Source organism: Ipomoea triloba, chromosome 6 (assembly GCF_003576645.1).
Source record: "Ipomoea triloba cultivar NCNSP0323 chromosome 6, ASM357664v1".
NCBI lineage: Eukaryota > Viridiplantae > Streptophyta > Magnoliopsida > Solanales > Convolvulaceae > Ipomoea > Ipomoea triloba.
The window spans coordinates 25,773,832-25,790,219 of record NC_044921.1 but is presented as its reverse complement, the minus strand read 5'-3'; the positions used below and the strand labels follow the sequence as shown (position 1 = coordinate 25,790,219).

Sequence of the window (16,388 nt, the reverse complement as noted above, 5' to 3'; positions counted from 1 at the left end):
ACCACTTTATTTCTTAACAAGATCAGCTCGGTGTAAATTGAAATTAATCTGAACATGATACGAGTTTAAATATGTGTGTTTTTTTACAGTTAGGATCTGTTTAGTACATCTCGTGATTTAACCCAACACGTTATTTACGTAAGAGGTATACAAGGTAGTGCAGCCCGACAAACTTGTGCATGCACACTAATTTTATTAATTATTAATTTATTTTTTTTACTTTTAATCTTGTGATGGATAATTGTGGTTTTAAAGTGTCGGTGAAGATGAGATAAGGAAATCAATTAAGGAAAAATGTGAATAATTATGGAAACAGATTGTAAGCCCCATATGTCACCATCAGCTTTTAATGACATGAAAGAATCCCATTTTTGAGGTCGAGGTCCCAACGTTATTTTAGACAGTAGAATGAGGAAATTAATGATTGACGGTATATATTATACATCATTTAAGTTAATCATTCTTTAATTTTCGAGAAAATTTAATCATCATATGTTTTGAGTAAATTAAAATTTATATTATATTTTTAACCAGCAAAATATAACAAAGGGATAAATCAGTTTAAGTTATTCAAAACTGATCAGTTCAAATTAAAAATGCTAATAGACAATGTCGAAAGAAAATTCTGGGGTTTATGTACCTTCCGTTTCGTATTTACACCAATCTTTTTCCCTTATTCCCTTAATTTCTGCATTATATTTTGTGCTATCAATTTTTTTGATTGATATGTTGGACCGACCTAGTGCACGAGCAAGAAGAAAATGACTATATATTAATATGGAAACATTTTGTTGATCTCTTCATTGGAATTATGACTGCGTACCATATGGTGTATGTTTTGTTTTGGTATTGGGAATTACGTGGAGATGATTAGTGTCTTTAATTTGTTGTTATACGGTTGGTGCTCTTAGTTTTACTAGGTACGAGTCGTGTTTTATTCTTGTGAAAGTGTATAAACTTAACGGGAATTTGAAAATATCTTCGGATCGATCTAATTAAGAGGCAAAGTGATAGTCAGATTGTTTTTTTCATATGAAATGAGAGTGGGTTCAGACATCTCTTAAAGAATGAGAGTGCATGATCACTCACGCCAATCAAGCTATATTTTTTAACCCTAAAAACTTGTTGAAAAACAATTATAACAATAATTTTTTAGATTAAATTAATAATTATAAATTAGCTTGGTTGGTATAACAATCACACTCCCAGAATTTGCTAATACACTGATTTTTTTTAAATAAAATAAACTTTTATAAAAATAATAAGAAAGTCAATATATATTGCAATTCTTAGTTGGCAAGTAGGTTAATTATAATATGAGTGAGAAAGTTGACTATAATATTCTTTGTGATCTTTCTTCCCATAGGAAGTGCTCAAGTCATGACAACATATACTTAACTAACCATATATAAATTATTAAGAATTACATGTCTAACTTCAAAATAGGCCAAGTAAACTTCAAAATAGGCCAAGTAAAATTATTAAGAATTACACGTGGACAGATCTGGATCATTAAATACTTGAGATCAATGACTTAAATTTCGCCAACTGTACAATTCAAACATTGAGTAAAAATCGCGTTGAAAGCAAATTTTATGAACCTCAGCATTCTCGTTGTGGATATCCTTATGACGTGGTATAAATAATTCTTAGAATAAATTTAGTATTTTTTTAAAACATGTCACGGGTTACAATATTAGTGTGGGTTAATTAGGTATGGAGGGGGTAAGAAATATGAGTGATTGTGCTATGCTTTTGAGTTACATTCCACATGAAAGTGAGAAAAGGTTAGACTAAATTGGATTGTTGTGCTTTCTCCACTTTTGCACTATGGCTTCTGTACTTTTGTCTCCCCCCCTCTACACTTTACCAACTTAATGGTGACAAAGAGTAACTTCCATTTGGATTTTTACACCACCTTTCATATCACACTGCACAAATTTTACCAGCATGATATATCTTCTTTTTTTTTTTTGGTACATTTACAGGGTAGAGCTGGCCCAGGGGAGAATCGTCACTTGTGGGAATTGAACCCGGGTTCTCCGGAAATTCCTCCCCACAAAGAGAACTCACTTGCCACTTGAGCTACCCTACTGGGTTGCTAGCATGATATATCTTAACTAAAAGTCTAAACTGATAATTATATTGTATTATACATTTATTATTTATACTGTGTTTTGGAAAGAATGGTAAAATTTGAGTGGTTAAAATGTCCATGATAAAATTTGAGCGGTTAACTGTTGCAATCGCAAGATCCATTCAGTTTTTAACTTCCAATTGTACACTATATGAGATGAAGTCATGCGGTACAAAATGTAGTAGCAGTAACGTGTGTAAGCAGTTAAAAAAAGAAGTAATTACTTTATGTAACTTTCACCTTAAATGATGAAATCCTTGATTAATGCTCATTAATCCAATCTTAATACACGACTGTCAAGTCTCATAATTTGTTCAATACACCATTGATTATACTAGGTTTTTTTTTTTTTTTTGGGAAAAGGATTATACTAGGTTTTTGTGTGTATGTATATTCATAATCACAAGATTTCAAATTCGAAATAAAAATTATTTTTTGACCTTTCAATATGTAGATATACATATTTTATTATATTTTTTTTGAAGGTAAACGTAGCTATTCCATTAATTCATAACATAAAGCGTTTACATCGATCAATGAAATGGTAAACCATTCCTTACAGTCAGACATAGATACAAATTTTATAACTATGCTATAGAAAACTTGAATCGTAGACTGTTTCATAACTATGAAGCTATGTTCCTTCAAGGAGCTTAAAGCTTCATCAAAGATCTGGGTCTTCGTCATCATTCTTTTTTGCTCGCCCAGGATAAGATCAGCACTTGCCGAAACCAAACTAAACGATTTATGCTAATGATAATGAAAAGCTCGTGAAAGTAACGAGGGGAAAAAAGCCCGTGAAAATAACGAGAGGAAAACACAATAATATAGAAAATAAAAAGTGGTAAAGCCAAAGTAGGGTTGGGAGTTCAAGACAAACCCCAATACCTACCTACTATTATTTTATTCAAAGGGAAAGAAAACGGAAGAAGAAGATCTGTGGCGGTGGTCGGAGGCAGACGGAGCTGCGACGGTGGTCGAGGCAAAAGAAGAGCGAAGCAAACGTAGAAGGTGACCAAAACCGCCGGCTCAAAGCTCCATTAGAGCTCCGACCGGAGGCCGTCGATGGAAGCCGAAGTTGAGCAGCAGAAGAGAAAGGCTTTTTGTTTTAGAGAGAAAAGGGAAGCACATATTTTATTATATGAATATTAGTGCTGTCGACACTGCTGATACAATTAAACATATTTACATATATTACGTATAATTTGACGCCGAAGCTGATTGATATCGTAGAAATTGGGTATATATATGCGTATGTATAGATGTATGTATATAACTTTATTATGACTTTTCTCTCTCATTTGACAATGAAGCCAGCACAGTTAAACCGTGAAAGACAGCAAGAAATTACAGAAAGCAAAGATAAACTTCACCATCATCATAAGAATATCAACTAAAAGCATTAAATAATAAAGAGAAGAAAAGAAAAAAAAAGAAGAAAAAAATGGTGTGAAATCCCGGATTTACCCCGCGCCGCAGTTGGAGAGCCGCCGTGCCAGAGGTGGGGGGCCCGTTACTCCTCCGCCACCGTCACCGCCGTGGGGGGGCCCCACGGTTTCAACCCCTCCATTCATCAATCAGAGATCCATCTACACATCCGATCTCTTCTGTCCCTTGTGCATTACGCGTTGAACTTTCCACACATTTTCTCTCACTAAAGATCGCTCTTTTATTTACCCTTTCTCTCTCTCTCTCTCTCTCTCTATATTTGTCTGTGGTGTTGATTCTCTGATTCCACGCCACCCACAGCTCAAAGGGGAGAAACCCATTATCCCTAAACTGGGTTTCTCTCAAGAAAAGAATCCACCCCCCTCTCCTTACCCCCCCCACCCCCTATTAGTTGTATAATATATATAATAATTATATAAAGTATATACATTTATAAATATACACCTAATTTATTTGCCCAATATTAATATACTGTGTCTGTATTTGTGGGTTTGTACATCATTTTCAGCCAGTCTTGTTTTTAAGAGCACCACACTAGCATGAACTGAGAGTTGAAGAAAGAGAGAATAGGCTTTCTTTGCTTGTGCTTGTGTGTGCTTTTCATGATTGTTCTGTGTAATGGGCTCTGCTCAGTCACCACTGTGAGTCTCTGTGTGTGAGTTTGAGAGAGATAGAGAGAGAGAGGAGGAGAGAAGTAGGTCTAATGGACACCAAAGGGAGGCTGATTGCTGGTTCACATAATAGGAATGAGTTTGTGCTCATCAATGCTGATGAGATTGGAAGGGTGAGTGCCCCTTCAAAATGACATCTTTTTATTTATTTATTTATTTTTATTTTTAATTTTTTTAAAAAATTTATTTTAGAGCTCATTTGGAGCTCAGAGAGGTTTTCATGGAGAGATTTGTGGTTTTTGTGGTCTAAACCTGAGTTTTCATGGGGTTTTTTGGTGTCGGTGCTATAAACTTTGGCCACATTTTTGTTTTTTTGAAGTACCCTCTTTGAGCATTTTGAGTTTTTCTGATAAAGATTTGACTTTTACTGAAGAATTTGAAGCTTAGTGCTAGATTCTAAGCTGGGAAGCTGATTCTTGTAATCCAAATCGTATATTGCTTAATTGAGTTTGTTTTGTTTCAGATTTTCCTTACCTCTTGCTTTTACTTTTACCCTTACTTGGTTAGTACAGTACAATATCTAGATTTATGGAAGTGACTTGCCAAAAACTGGTTTCTTTTAGCTCACTTTCGAAATTCATTGGTTATTGGAGAAAGTAAAGTCTTGTTTGTTTGCATTTCTTACCGAATTTGTTAAATGTTGGTTGGGATTTGGATTTGATTGAGGGGGGTTAATTACCTAATTCTACATTCCTCTGCTCAAATCTTGGGATTTCTTGATCTGATGTGAATGTTTTTGGGTTTGATAAATAGGTGACTTCTGTAAAGGAGTTAAGTGGGCAGATTTGCCAGATTTGTGGAGATGAGGTTGAGATTACTGTAGATGGAGAGCCATTTGTTGCTTGCAATGAATGTGCATTCCCTGTTTGTAGACCCTGCTATGAATATGAAAGGAGGGAAGGGAATCAAGCTTGCCCTCAATGCAAAACTCGGTACAAGCGCATAAAAGGTAATTTCTCTAATCCTCTTGCCACTTGTGGATTAACCTTATCTGTTTCTTGATTTGAGCCGAGTAATGTGTGAAGTGAACAAAGGAATAATGGAATAGAAAACTTTGCTCGATTTCAGGGAGTCCCAGAGTTGAAGGAGATGAAGAAGAGGATGAATTTGATGATTTAGACCATGAGTTTGATTACCCTGAACACATGACCGAGGCGGCACTTGCCGCTCGCTTTAATGGCGGGCTTGGTGTCAATGGTCACGGGACTACCCCATCGGAGGTAGATCCATCTGCCGTTGACTCAAAAGTCCCTCTACTTACCTACGGTGAAGAGGTAGATTCACTCACATTTCGTCCGTTTTGTTATTTTATCCCCCGAAATTAGTCAATTTGCAGCTTTTGACGTGGATATTGTTGTGTAGGATGATGGAATTTCAGCGGACAAGCATGCTCTTATCATTCCCCCATTTATGAGCCGTGGAAAGAAAGTTCATCCCGTACCATTTTCTGATACGGCATCTGTGACATGTAAGTAATTTTGGTTTTGATGGATGTTTTTCTTTGACGTGTTTACTGAATGAGACGGGACCTGATCTGGTTATTAATTTTGGTGTAGCATTGCCGCCTCGGCCTATGGATCCAAAGAAAGACCTGGCTGTCTATGGATATGGCACCGTTGCATGGAAAGAAAGAATGGAGGAGTGGAAGAAAAAGCAGAGCGATAAACTACAGGTTGTTAAGCATGAAGGAGATAAAGGCGGTGATGAGCTGGATGATCCGGATTTGCCTAAGTAGGTTCATTAATTTTTATTTTTCTCTCGAGTATTATAGTGCTAATGATAATTTGACCTTTAATTTAGCAATTTGTAGAGTAGATGAGATGACTTGTAGTTGCTGCATTTCATAATCATTTGTCTTTAATTGCGTGCTGAACAAAACATAATTTAGAAACTTGAGCTGTGATTTTTATTAGGTCCTTTTCGTTCTAGAAGAACACTACTACAGCATAACAGTTTTGGGTCTTTTGCCATATTTTGTAGATCATTATTTACTAGTGCACTGGTAAAACCATTACTATCAACACAAAAATGGTTCGGTTTTGAGCTTGACATAATTTAGATTAGAAAGCAAAGGAGAAAAAGTATTATGGGCCGTTCGTGTAATCAACCAAAAGCTTTTCATTATGAAGAATATGCACGCGAACTGAGCAAATTCATTTGATTTCTCCTAATTAATTACGGTGTAAGTTGAATTTGAAGGCTGTAAATTTAGGATGAACTGATTGTCAATTGCACGAGTACATAACACTAGTGGAAAAATGGTGTTGATCTATGTAGTAATCAGGGCATTTTAATGGGCAGTATTATTAATTATCTCGGGAAGTTTTCAGAAGATCCTGCACACATTTTCTTATTTCTTTGAGAGTTGGGGCTTATCGTTATTTTTATCTTTTGCAGGATGGATGAAGGCAGACAGCCACTTTCAAGAAAGTTATCAATCCCATCGAGCAAACTAAGTCCATACAGATTAATCATTTTACTCCGTTTGGTGGTTCTTGGGCTCTTTTTCCATTATAGAATCCGCCACCCTGTCAACGATGCATTTGGATTGTGGCTGACGTCTATTATCTGTGAGATATGGTTTGCTGTATCCTGGATATTTGATCAGTTCCCGAAATGGTTCCCTATTGTGCGAGAAACATACCTAGATAGGCTGTCACTAAGGTATAGACACTCTTCCCCGCTCTGTTATCTTTTTGATCGTTCTATACCCTAAGCGTTTCTTGTAAAAATTTCCCCCCAGGTATGACAAAGAAGGGAAGCCATCTGGATTAGCCCCGATAGATGTATATGTGAGTACAGTGGATCCCATGAAAGAACCTCCGCTTATTACTGCAAATACTGTCCTCTCCATCCTTGCCGTAGATTATCCAGTCGACAAGGTGTCATGCTATGTCTCGGACGATGGTGCTGCCATGCTTACTTTCGAGGCCCTATCTGAGACATCTGAATTTGCGAGGAAATGGGTTCCATTTTGCAAAAGATTCAACATTGAGCCTCGGGCCCCCGAGTGGTATTTTTCTCAGAAGATGGATTATCTGAGGAACAAAGTGGATCCTGCTTTCGTGAGGGAACGTCGTGCGATTAAGGTTTGCTAATTTCTTCGTCTTTTTTTGCATATATTTCTTTCGCCTAAGTCATGTTCTTGTAATCTAGGGTTTATTCTGTAGTCTGATGAAAATGGCTGGCAACTATTGTGTTAGTGAATTCAATCGTGTTTTCGAAGATGATGATTGACGCTTTTATTACTTTAATTTTGGTACAGAGAGAGTATGAAGAGTTTAAAGTTCGTATCAACGGGTTGGTTGCCATGGCACAGAAGGTACCCGAAGACGGATGGACCATGCAGGATGGTACTCCTTGGCCCGGGAACAACGTTAGGGATCATCCCGGAATGATCCAGGTCTGTATTTTCGTTTTTTGTAGATAGTTTACGCCCTAGAATTTTCTAAATTTAAGATCATAAAAGTGATTTTTTTTTCTTTTTAAAATTTGTCACCGATAGGTTTTCTTGGGCCATGATGGTGTCCGCGACATCGAGGGCAATGAATTGCCTCGTCTTATTTACGTTTCTCGTGAGAAGAGGCCTGGTTTTGAGCACCACAAAAAGGCCGGTGCCATGAATGCATTGGTAAGTTTTCTTGTTCTATGTGAATTTTAGCCCTACCCTCTACTCATTCTTTTGGCCGAAATTGATCGTCTCTATAAATATGATATTAGGTCCGGGTTTCAGCTGTCATCTCAAACGCTCCTTTTATGCTCAATGTGGATTGTGATCACTACATCAATAACAGCAAGGCGCTCCGAGAAGCTATGTGCTTTATGATGGACCCCCAGTCCGGGAAAAAGATATGCTACGTGCAGTTTCCACAACGATTTGATGGTATTGATCGGCACGATCGATACTCAAATCGTAACGTTGTCTTCTTTGACGTGAGTGGAAACTCGAGACTCGAGAGAATTATGTTCTTAGAACCATATATCATTAGCACGCATAACACTGCAATATATCCCGTCTTCTACCTTCTGAAAAATATTTCCCGCTTTGCTGTTCACAGATAAATATGAAAGGACTTGACGGGATTCAAGGCCCAATATATGTCGGGACTGGTTGTGTCTTCAGGAGGCAAGCTCTTTACGGATATGATGCCCCCAAGAAGAAGAAACCTCCGGGCAAAACATGCAATTGTTGGCCGAAACTGTTTTGTTGTTGTTGTCGATCTCGAAAGAATAAGAAAGCCAAATCCAAGGACAAAAAGAAGACTAAAAGCAAGGATTCTTCCCCGCAGATTCATGCTCTGGAAAATATCGAGGAAGGAATTGAAGGTAATAATCGAGTTAGTGACTAATAATAATAATATAGTAATAGGAAACTGATTTAATTATGGTTTATTCATTAGGGTTTCAGCGATAGATTTGAGTTTGTCACATCGGGAGAAACTCCTCTCCTGTCTTGCTTGATAAGTGCTAATTTGATTACGTTTTTGCAGGAATTGAAAGCGAAAAAGCATCACTCATGCCCCAAATAAAACTCGAGAAGAAATTTGGCCAATCACCGGTTTTTGTTGCTTCAACACTTTTAGAGGATGGTGGTATTCCTCCGGGGACAACATCGGCATCCCTTCTAAAAGAAGCCATTCACGTCATCAGTTGCGGTTACGAGGACAAAACAGAATGGGGCAAAGAGGTATGTAAAACACTAAAACTGCTTGAGTTAGACTTCCAGTTCCGAGTGGAACATAGATAATGCGTGTGACCTTACATGTCTTAAACCGTACAGGTTGGATGGATTTATGGATCGGTTACTGAGGATATCTTAACGGGCTTTAAAATGCACTGCCATGGCTGGAGATCTGTGTACTGCATGCCCAAACGACCCGCTTTCAAGGGGTCAGCTCCCATTAATCTTTCGGATCGTTTGCACCAAGTTCTTCGATGGGCCTTGGGATCCGTCGAGATTTTGCTGAGCAGACATTGTCCAATTTGGTATGGATATGGGTGCGGTCTGAAACCTCTCGAGCGGTTTTCCTATATAAACTCCGTCGTTTATCCATTGACCTCCGTTCCTCTGATTGTATATTGTACATTGCCGGCTGTCTGCCTACTCACCGGAAAGTTCATCGTTCCTGAGGTGAGAAGAGTCTGTTTGGTTAACCGGTTTTACATTCAATTCCAACTTTTTTTGGCAATAATAAAAATGATCGTCGATGAGATATAATGACTTGAAAGACGTTTCCTTTTTGTTTGATCTTTTATGCTTGGATATCGTGAAGTATGAGCTTTGCTAGACCTAATTCTTTAACTATTCGTTTCGTTTCTCCTGCAGATCAGTAACTACGCGAGCATTCTATTCATGTCTCTCTTCATATCCATTGCTGCTACGAGCGTCATGGAGATGCAGTGGGGAGGCGTTAGCATAGACGACTGGTGGAGGAACGAGCAGTTCTGGGTGATCGGGGGTGCCTCGTCCCACTTTTTTGCGTTATGGCAAGGTCTCCTCAAGGTCTTAGCCGGTGTCAACACGAACTTCACGGTCACGTCCAAAGCAGCAGACGACGGGGAGTTCTCCGAGCTTTACATCTTCAAGTGGACGTCTCTGTTGATCCCGCCCATGACCCTCCTCATCATCAACATCATCGGTGTCATAGTTGGCGTCTCGGACGCCATCAACAACGGGTACGATTCCTGGGGCCCGCTATTCGGCAGGCTTTTCTTCGCCTTATGGGTCATTGTCCATCTATACCCTTTCCTCAAAGGTCTGATGGGGAAGCAAAACGGGGTTCCAACCATTATCGTAGTGTGGTCCATTCTCCTCGCCTCCATCTTCTCGCTCCTATGGGTCCGAATCAACCCCTTCGTCTCGAGAGACGGGCTCGTGCTAGAAGTATGCGGGTTGGATTGCGAGTGAACCACGCCTTAGATGGCTCGAGTGAGAGTGTGGAAAGATTGTTTGGGGAACCCTAGAAGAGAGCCTAGGCGAGGAGCCGCCACGGAGAAGATCAAAGCAAGCATACATAAGTGTTTGATTGATTGTTGAAGAAGAGGGAAAGAGGGCTCTGGTGGTGTTTTGTGTACAGGACACATTCAATCTTTGGTTTTGTTTTTTGTTTATTATGGAAAGCTTTTTTATTCATTCTTTAGATACAGTCTGGGATTTGTGGGTTGCTGCAAAAGGGGGTATGTGTAGTCCCAAAAGGAACATAAACTTTTATAGGCCATCATCATAAATTATTGTCTCTCTCTCTCTCAATAAACAACCTTCCACAGTGTATTATTTTTCAGTGTAATTCAGACAACCTTTGTTGCATCAACATTTTGTTTGCCTCTTTTCATATTACCTCTTCAAGACAACATTTTCTTTTTTGGGTATTATTTTGTAATGAACATGTATTAAGGTTTTAGTGCACCATTAGTCTTTGTGCTATTGTACAATGTTATAGTCATGGTATTCATAAGGATGATTTGGAGCAACCTCAATGAGTGTGGTCAGACTATTGATTTGGTAAATACAAGGTTTCAAGTTGAATTCTGAGTTTGAGCGGTCTATTGATCATATTAATTTGAGCCGATCAACTATGTGCAATCTAAACTGGTGGGGACGGGTGGTTTTACAAGACTTCTGTTGGTTAGGGTTACCTTTAGACGGTGTGATTGAAATATAAGAAAATAGTAACTTTGGCTGATAATGTGAAAATAAGGAAATAGTAACTTTGGCTGACAATGTGAAAATAAGGAATGTTGAAACGAATTCGCCGCTACTAGTGCAGGCTCACAACAACAGCGTCGCCTGTGAAAATAAAGAATGTTGAAACGAATTCGCCGCAACTGGTGCAGGCTTACAACAACAGTGTCGCCTCTAAATGTCCTATAATTTATGAACGAAAATTGGGAAAACTTTAATTTGAAACGAGAATCATTTTCTAGCCACTTCGGACACACATTTTGGGCATTATTATCTAATAATTTTCCATAGATAACATAAATTTTCAACATATCCAAACACTGCCATCTGTTCTTCTTCATCAGACAGCTAAAGCTCAAAGCTTTGCTCCCACTTTCATGGATACACACATACTGCGTCTTTCCTCTTCATTTCAATTCAGACCCAAAAACCCCATTTTCTCCAAACCCCAACCCTTCGTTTCTCTCTATAGAACCTCCCCTTTCTCCTTCAAGGTGGAGGCTAGCAGTAAAAGGAGCAGCGGCGGCGGCGCGGCGTTTGACGAGGCGGCTTACGAGGCAGAAAGGCTCCGGCTCGACGCGGCGGCGCGAGACGCCATGGCCGAGGCCTCCGAGAGAGAAGCCCAAAACGAGAACGACCCGAAGGCGTGGAAATGGGCGATCCGGAAACGGATTTGGGACTTGATGGAGGCTCAGAATATTGCCCAATTTCCCAGGCCCGTTCATCATCGAATACCGAACTTCGTTGGCGCCTCTGTTGCCGCCGATAAGGTTCAAAGATTCCATCTTTTTCTTGTTTTCTTCAAGATTTCTGAATCTTTTTTATGAATTTCATTTAGGAGTTTTAAGAATGTTTTGGCAGCTCAGTGAATTAGAGGCGTTCAAAGCAGCCAATTGTGTGAAGGTGAATCCTGATACTCCACAAAAACAAGTGAGGTTTCTCACACTTAATGGTCAGCTCCTGCAAACACATTTTTTCTGCTTTTATTTTCAGATTATCAGTTTCCTGTTTCTGCTTCCTATAAACTTAAGATTTAGATAATGTTGTAGGAGTTTTTTGCCCTTTTAGTCCCAGTGGACCATTTTCACATTTAGTCATCACTATTAATCTTCTCACGTTTGGTCCCATAATTTTAAATCCTTGCCACATTTAGTCACTACCTAATTTTCGGTCAGTGATCAAAATTTTTGGCAAGTGACTTATATTAAAGGGTAATTATTTTTTTCTTGAATTTCTCGGGAGGGTGATTGGAAATGACAGTTTTGCCCTTCAAGATAAGTCCGGTGTTTGAGATTTGGTCATCAGTGACATGAAATTAGGTCGGATAGACCAAATGTGGCAAGTGACTTATCTTAAAGGGTAATTATTTTTTTCTTAAATTTCTCGGAGAGGGTGATTGGAAATGACAGTTTTGCCCTTCAAGATAAGTCAGGTGTTTGAAATTTGGTCATCGGTGACCTAAAATTAGGTTGGATAGACCTGACAATGATTTAAAAGTCATGGGATCAAATGTTAAAAATTTAATAGTTGGGACCGAATGTGGAAACGGTCCCATAGTCGTGGGGTCAAAAGTGGAAAAGAAAAAACTCTAGTGTGTAGCTAATCAGCTTAGCACTCGCTAGTGATGAAGGTAGTTTATTTACTATGGCTTCCTTTTGCTTCTGTTTTTGCCACACTTCAGTTCTTTTGCTAGATTATTGGTGCTTTAAGTGACTTTTGAACCCTTAGAAAATATTGTCAGTTTGAGTTCTGCAACTATATTTGTCATGCACTGAAGGTTGTTGAGAGTTGAGAACTGAGATAGCAAAAATGGCTTTTAGTGGGGGAGTCATTGTTTGGGCGATATTTGTATGTCTGTAAAATGGTTGCTGGCAGGGAGTCGATATTTGCAACGCTATTCTGTATAATTAAGAGTAGAAGTGTGATTGGTGTAACATCTTTAGGCACTAAGCTGCTTAGAATTTGTATGCCTTTTTGCATATGCAGGAGGAAAAACGCTATTAACTCCACAGCCTCGTCTTAGGACAGGGTTTTTCTCTGTACTCGAATCTCATATGTTAAGTCCCGGTACTATTAAAGAGGCTTGTACCTCTGCGGGGGTAGCTAAATATGGAAGGCCAATTGGACTTGATGAGAAGATACGAGTAGATTTAATTGTTATCGGTTCAGTTGCTGTGGACCCAAGGACAGGCGCTCGGCTTGGCAAGGGAGAGGTATGGGCTTTTCACTTTGTTCACCTTTGTTTATTGACCGTTTTGCAAGTAATGAGTCGTGACTAATTGGCAACGAACTATAAGACTCTGGCGTTAGCTGTAAGCATTTGCTAATTACGGATTGATGATATATATCTTGTGTGGTAGCTATCATCGATTTCAAGCTCTTGAATTTTTATTCTTTCCCGGTTTCTATCTTGCCATGCTGTTATGCTCGACTCTGGATACTTTTTGTTGGATATCGAGATTGCACCTTCCAAAACGTTATATTAACGATCATAATTGGCCTCATTCCCCACTTTCTATTGTGGGGACTGGGGAGGGGAAGGGGGTCTTGTGGATTACATTCTCAGAACTTCCATTTACTATTTAAGGGTTTTGCTGAGCTTGAATATGGCATGCTGCGATACATGGGCGCAATTGATGACTCGACTCCTATTGTCACATCTGGTACTTTTCTTGTCTATAAATAAAGATACTAACTCTACCTTCTTGGTTTGAACTGGTCAGCTATGGGCAACCTAAGCTGGTTTACCTACTTGTGGTCCTTTACGAGCTAGGATCACAAGGCGGGATTTACACTGTCGGGTACTGACTGTGAGTTTTCTTCGTTACCCAAAAAAGTAAAAAGATACTAACTTGTAGCTATAGCTTGATTGAGGCAATGATTTCTACTATATAATCATGAGTGTCATGTTTTCATCTGGCATTTCTTTGAGCAATCAACTGGTGTGAGCCTTTTCTATTCATACCTCACAGCTATTCTAATCTGCAGATCGAGTTACACTACACCCCGGCCTATAACGCTACTATGCTGTTCTTGTTACGTTCGGGATGGCAATTCTGACAGTCGTTTTTGCGAATTGTGTTTGCAGTACACGACCAACAATTGGTAGACGATATTCCTGTTGAGAAGCTATTGATCCACGACGTGCCAGTTGACATCATATGCACGCCAACACAAGTCATCTTTACAAACACAACGATCCCAAAGCCTCAGGGTTAGTGGACAGAACGCCATATGCACCCTTCCTTTCGCCCTTAAGATATTATTGCTTCGGTTTACACCATCCATTTTAACTCGCACTTGCCTCTGCATTACTCGAAACAGGGATTTATTGGGAGAAGCTGTCCCCCGAAAAGCTCAGCCAAGTGCGAATACTGAGAGAGTTGAAGAATAGAATTGAACGAGAGACGGGGAAAAAGCTCCCATGCGGCCCGTCAGAGAAACTGCCCCCAACAGCTCAGCGGAGACGCTAACTTCCACCACTCTGGTAACTTAACAACTTAGCATCACTTGCTATACAATTGCCATTTTTACATGTATTGAGAAGGATGAAATTGTGGTTGTAAAGAGGCATCACTTGCTATACAATTGCCATTTTTACATGTATTGAGAAGGATGAAATTGTGGTTGTAAAGAGGAACATGTTGTTTAAGGGCATGGAGGATGGCCTGTTTTGGTATACGGGGCAAAAAGACGCTAGAGGAAGGGCTTGAACCTTCGACCTTGTGGTTAACAGCCACACGCTCTAACCAACTGAGCTACTCCAGCTCTTTAGTTATTTTTATTATTTTTTCCTAAATATTGGAGTTTAATGTGTATGGTCAACTCACTCTTTCAATTTAAGCATTATTTGGTAAAATTATACTTAGCTAGTTTTGCCCGTAAGGGCAGCCTGAGTGGCAAGACCAAGACGCTCGCGGCCGTGAGGTCCTGAGTTCGAAACCGTCTGCCACCCGGGTTTGAGCCGGTCAGCTATGGGCAACCTAGGCTGGTTAACCTCCTTGTGGTCCTTTGCCGGCTAGGATCACAAGGCGAGGGTTTACTCACATACTCGGAAGAGGAGTGGGGTTTGCCTCGATAAACCCAATACTTAGCTAGTTTTGGAGAAGATTGGAAAAATGAGTTTAGATAGTCATCTTATATGTATTTTCAATGGGGCAAATTTGATTACGTAATATGTTTTTATTGGTTAGTTATTTTTATTTGGTTTGACAATCTATCAGAATCCAAACGATGCATATGAACAAAGAAAGAGTAAACGTTATATCACAAGCTTGGCTTACTAAAATTTTCATTAAAAGGGTGTTACTAAGAATCGAATTTATGATTATCTAAATATAAAAATTATATTTCACCTACCCAGTCTCCTCTTACAAGCCACATTTTGTCTTTCTTACCCATATAAACAGATGAAAAAATATTCTCGACCAAAACTCAGATATTAGCCCACTTCCGGGTGAATAGAAATCTGTAAAATTTCAACAAATATCCCAATGAAAAAATGTAAAATACCCCTAGCTACAATTGTCACCTAGAAACATTTGCTCCCTAATGTCGCAAAATGCCACATCATGAACATATAACTACCCAAACATGCAAGATTCTCTGACAAATTTTTTTTTTAAAAGGGAAAGCAACAGTCAAAATGTCAGAGTGGCAGCCAGCGCCCAAGCAGGCGTAGCGCGCTCCAAGCGTGCTCCAAACCCTCTCTCTTGCTAAAACCAAGGTCTTTGGAGGAGAAGGCAATAGACCCTCTCTCTTCTCCCTCTCTCGTCCACATAAGTTTGGCTTCCTCAAAAATCACTATTGTGGTTGTCTTTAGGAAACGATTGTTTGTGAGTAGTTACTAGTAAGTATATAAGTATGAAGATGTTCCTATTGCACTATATCACCTTAAATTATATACTTACATTCACAATTTTTTTTAAGGAATAAATTTCAAAATATAATTACCAATAAGAAATTTAGAGGTGTTAAAAGATTACATATCCACGGCCAATAGAATCTTCGTGGGAGTTGAGGAGTCGTTTTCTGATGCATCGCATGCACGACACAGTCCTTGGCTTCATTGTAGACTTTTAACAAAAGTTGAAATCGAACTGTACGAGGATACAATTATATATAGACGACGTACAAGGTTGTCCATATCTGATATATATCGATAGGCATGCAGAGACAATAATTCTGTATTTTGAATATGTAAACAAACAGTACTGTGTACTACAGCCGTTTTTCCTTTAATTTGTTGTTTATTGAAGTGGAAAAAAAGCACAGACAAGAGTGAAGAAAATAATGTTTTTAATTAGAAGCTTTCACATCATGAGATCCATTGAATGAAACTCATTTTTTTTTTCTTTTTTAAAATTCTCAGCTTGTGGAATATAATTATATTCTTCTCTCTGATCTGCTGGAAAATGCCAAAGTCCTTACTTTTTTTTTTTTTTTTTTT

The 16,388-nt window shown here is 38.9% G+C and overlaps 2 protein-coding genes and 1 non-coding gene across 3 annotated transcripts; 2 read left to right on the top strand and 1 right to left on the bottom strand.

Moving 5' to 3' along the window:
• Window positions 1-4,013: 4,013 nt before the first annotated feature.
• On the top strand, window positions 4,014-10,589 carry LOC116023053 (cellulose synthase A catalytic subunit 2 [UDP-forming]-like). Its single transcript, XM_031264009.1, has 14 exons — window positions 4,014-4,370; window positions 5,011-5,206; window positions 5,326-5,531; window positions 5,620-5,725; window positions 5,814-5,988; window positions 6,655-6,921; window positions 7,001-7,346; window positions 7,523-7,660; window positions 7,763-7,888; window positions 7,978-8,190; window positions 8,316-8,583; window positions 8,748-8,944; window positions 9,038-9,388; window positions 9,584-10,589. The coding sequence occupies exons 1-14, from the start codon at window positions 4,290-4,292 to the stop codon at window positions 10,163-10,165; spliced, it is 3,252 nt and encodes a 1,083-aa protein (XP_031119869.1). The 5' UTR covers window positions 4,014-4,289; the 3' UTR covers window positions 10,166-10,589.
• Window positions 10,590-11,258: 669 nt separating this feature from the next.
• LOC116021622 (5-formyltetrahydrofolate cyclo-ligase-like protein COG0212) lies at window positions 11,259-14,798 on the top strand. Its single transcript, XM_031262073.1, has 6 exons — window positions 11,259-11,709; window positions 11,801-11,891; window positions 12,926-13,152; window positions 13,527-13,602; window positions 14,028-14,153; window positions 14,264-14,798. The coding sequence occupies exons 1-6, from the start codon at window positions 11,317-11,319 to the stop codon at window positions 14,410-14,412; spliced, it is 1,062 nt and encodes a 353-aa protein (XP_031117933.1). The 5' UTR covers window positions 11,259-11,316; the 3' UTR covers window positions 14,413-14,798.
• On the bottom strand, window positions 14,634-14,707 carry TRNAN-GUU. The gene has a single exon. It is a non-coding gene; the product is annotated as a tRNA-Asn (tRNA).
• Window positions 14,799-16,388: the final 1,590 nt, after the last annotated feature.

Bases quoted from the DNA above. Each gene is read 5' to 3' on its own strand.
- LOC116021622 (XM_031262073.1), top strand. From the start codon at position 11,317: ATGGATACACACATACTGCGTCTTTCCTCTTCATTTCAATTCAGACCC. The intron at 11,892-12,925 runs GTCAGCTCCTGC...TTGCATATGCAG, and splicing joins GAGGTTTCTCACACTTAATG to GAGGAAAAACGCTATTAACT. The intron at 13,153-13,526 runs GTATGGGCTTTT...TTACTATTTAAG, and splicing joins CTCGGCTTGGCAAGGGAGAG to GGTTTTGCTGAGCTTGAATA.
- LOC116023053 (XM_031264009.1), top strand. From the start codon at position 4,290: ATGGACACCAAAGGGAGGCTGATTGCTGGTTCACATAATAGGAATGAG. The intron at 6,922-7,000 runs GTATAGACACTC...ATTTCCCCCCAG, and splicing joins CTAGATAGGCTGTCACTAAG to GTATGACAAAGAAGGGAAGC. The intron at 7,889-7,977 runs GTAAGTTTTCTT...ATATGATATTAG, and splicing joins CCGGTGCCATGAATGCATTG to GTCCGGGTTTCAGCTGTCAT.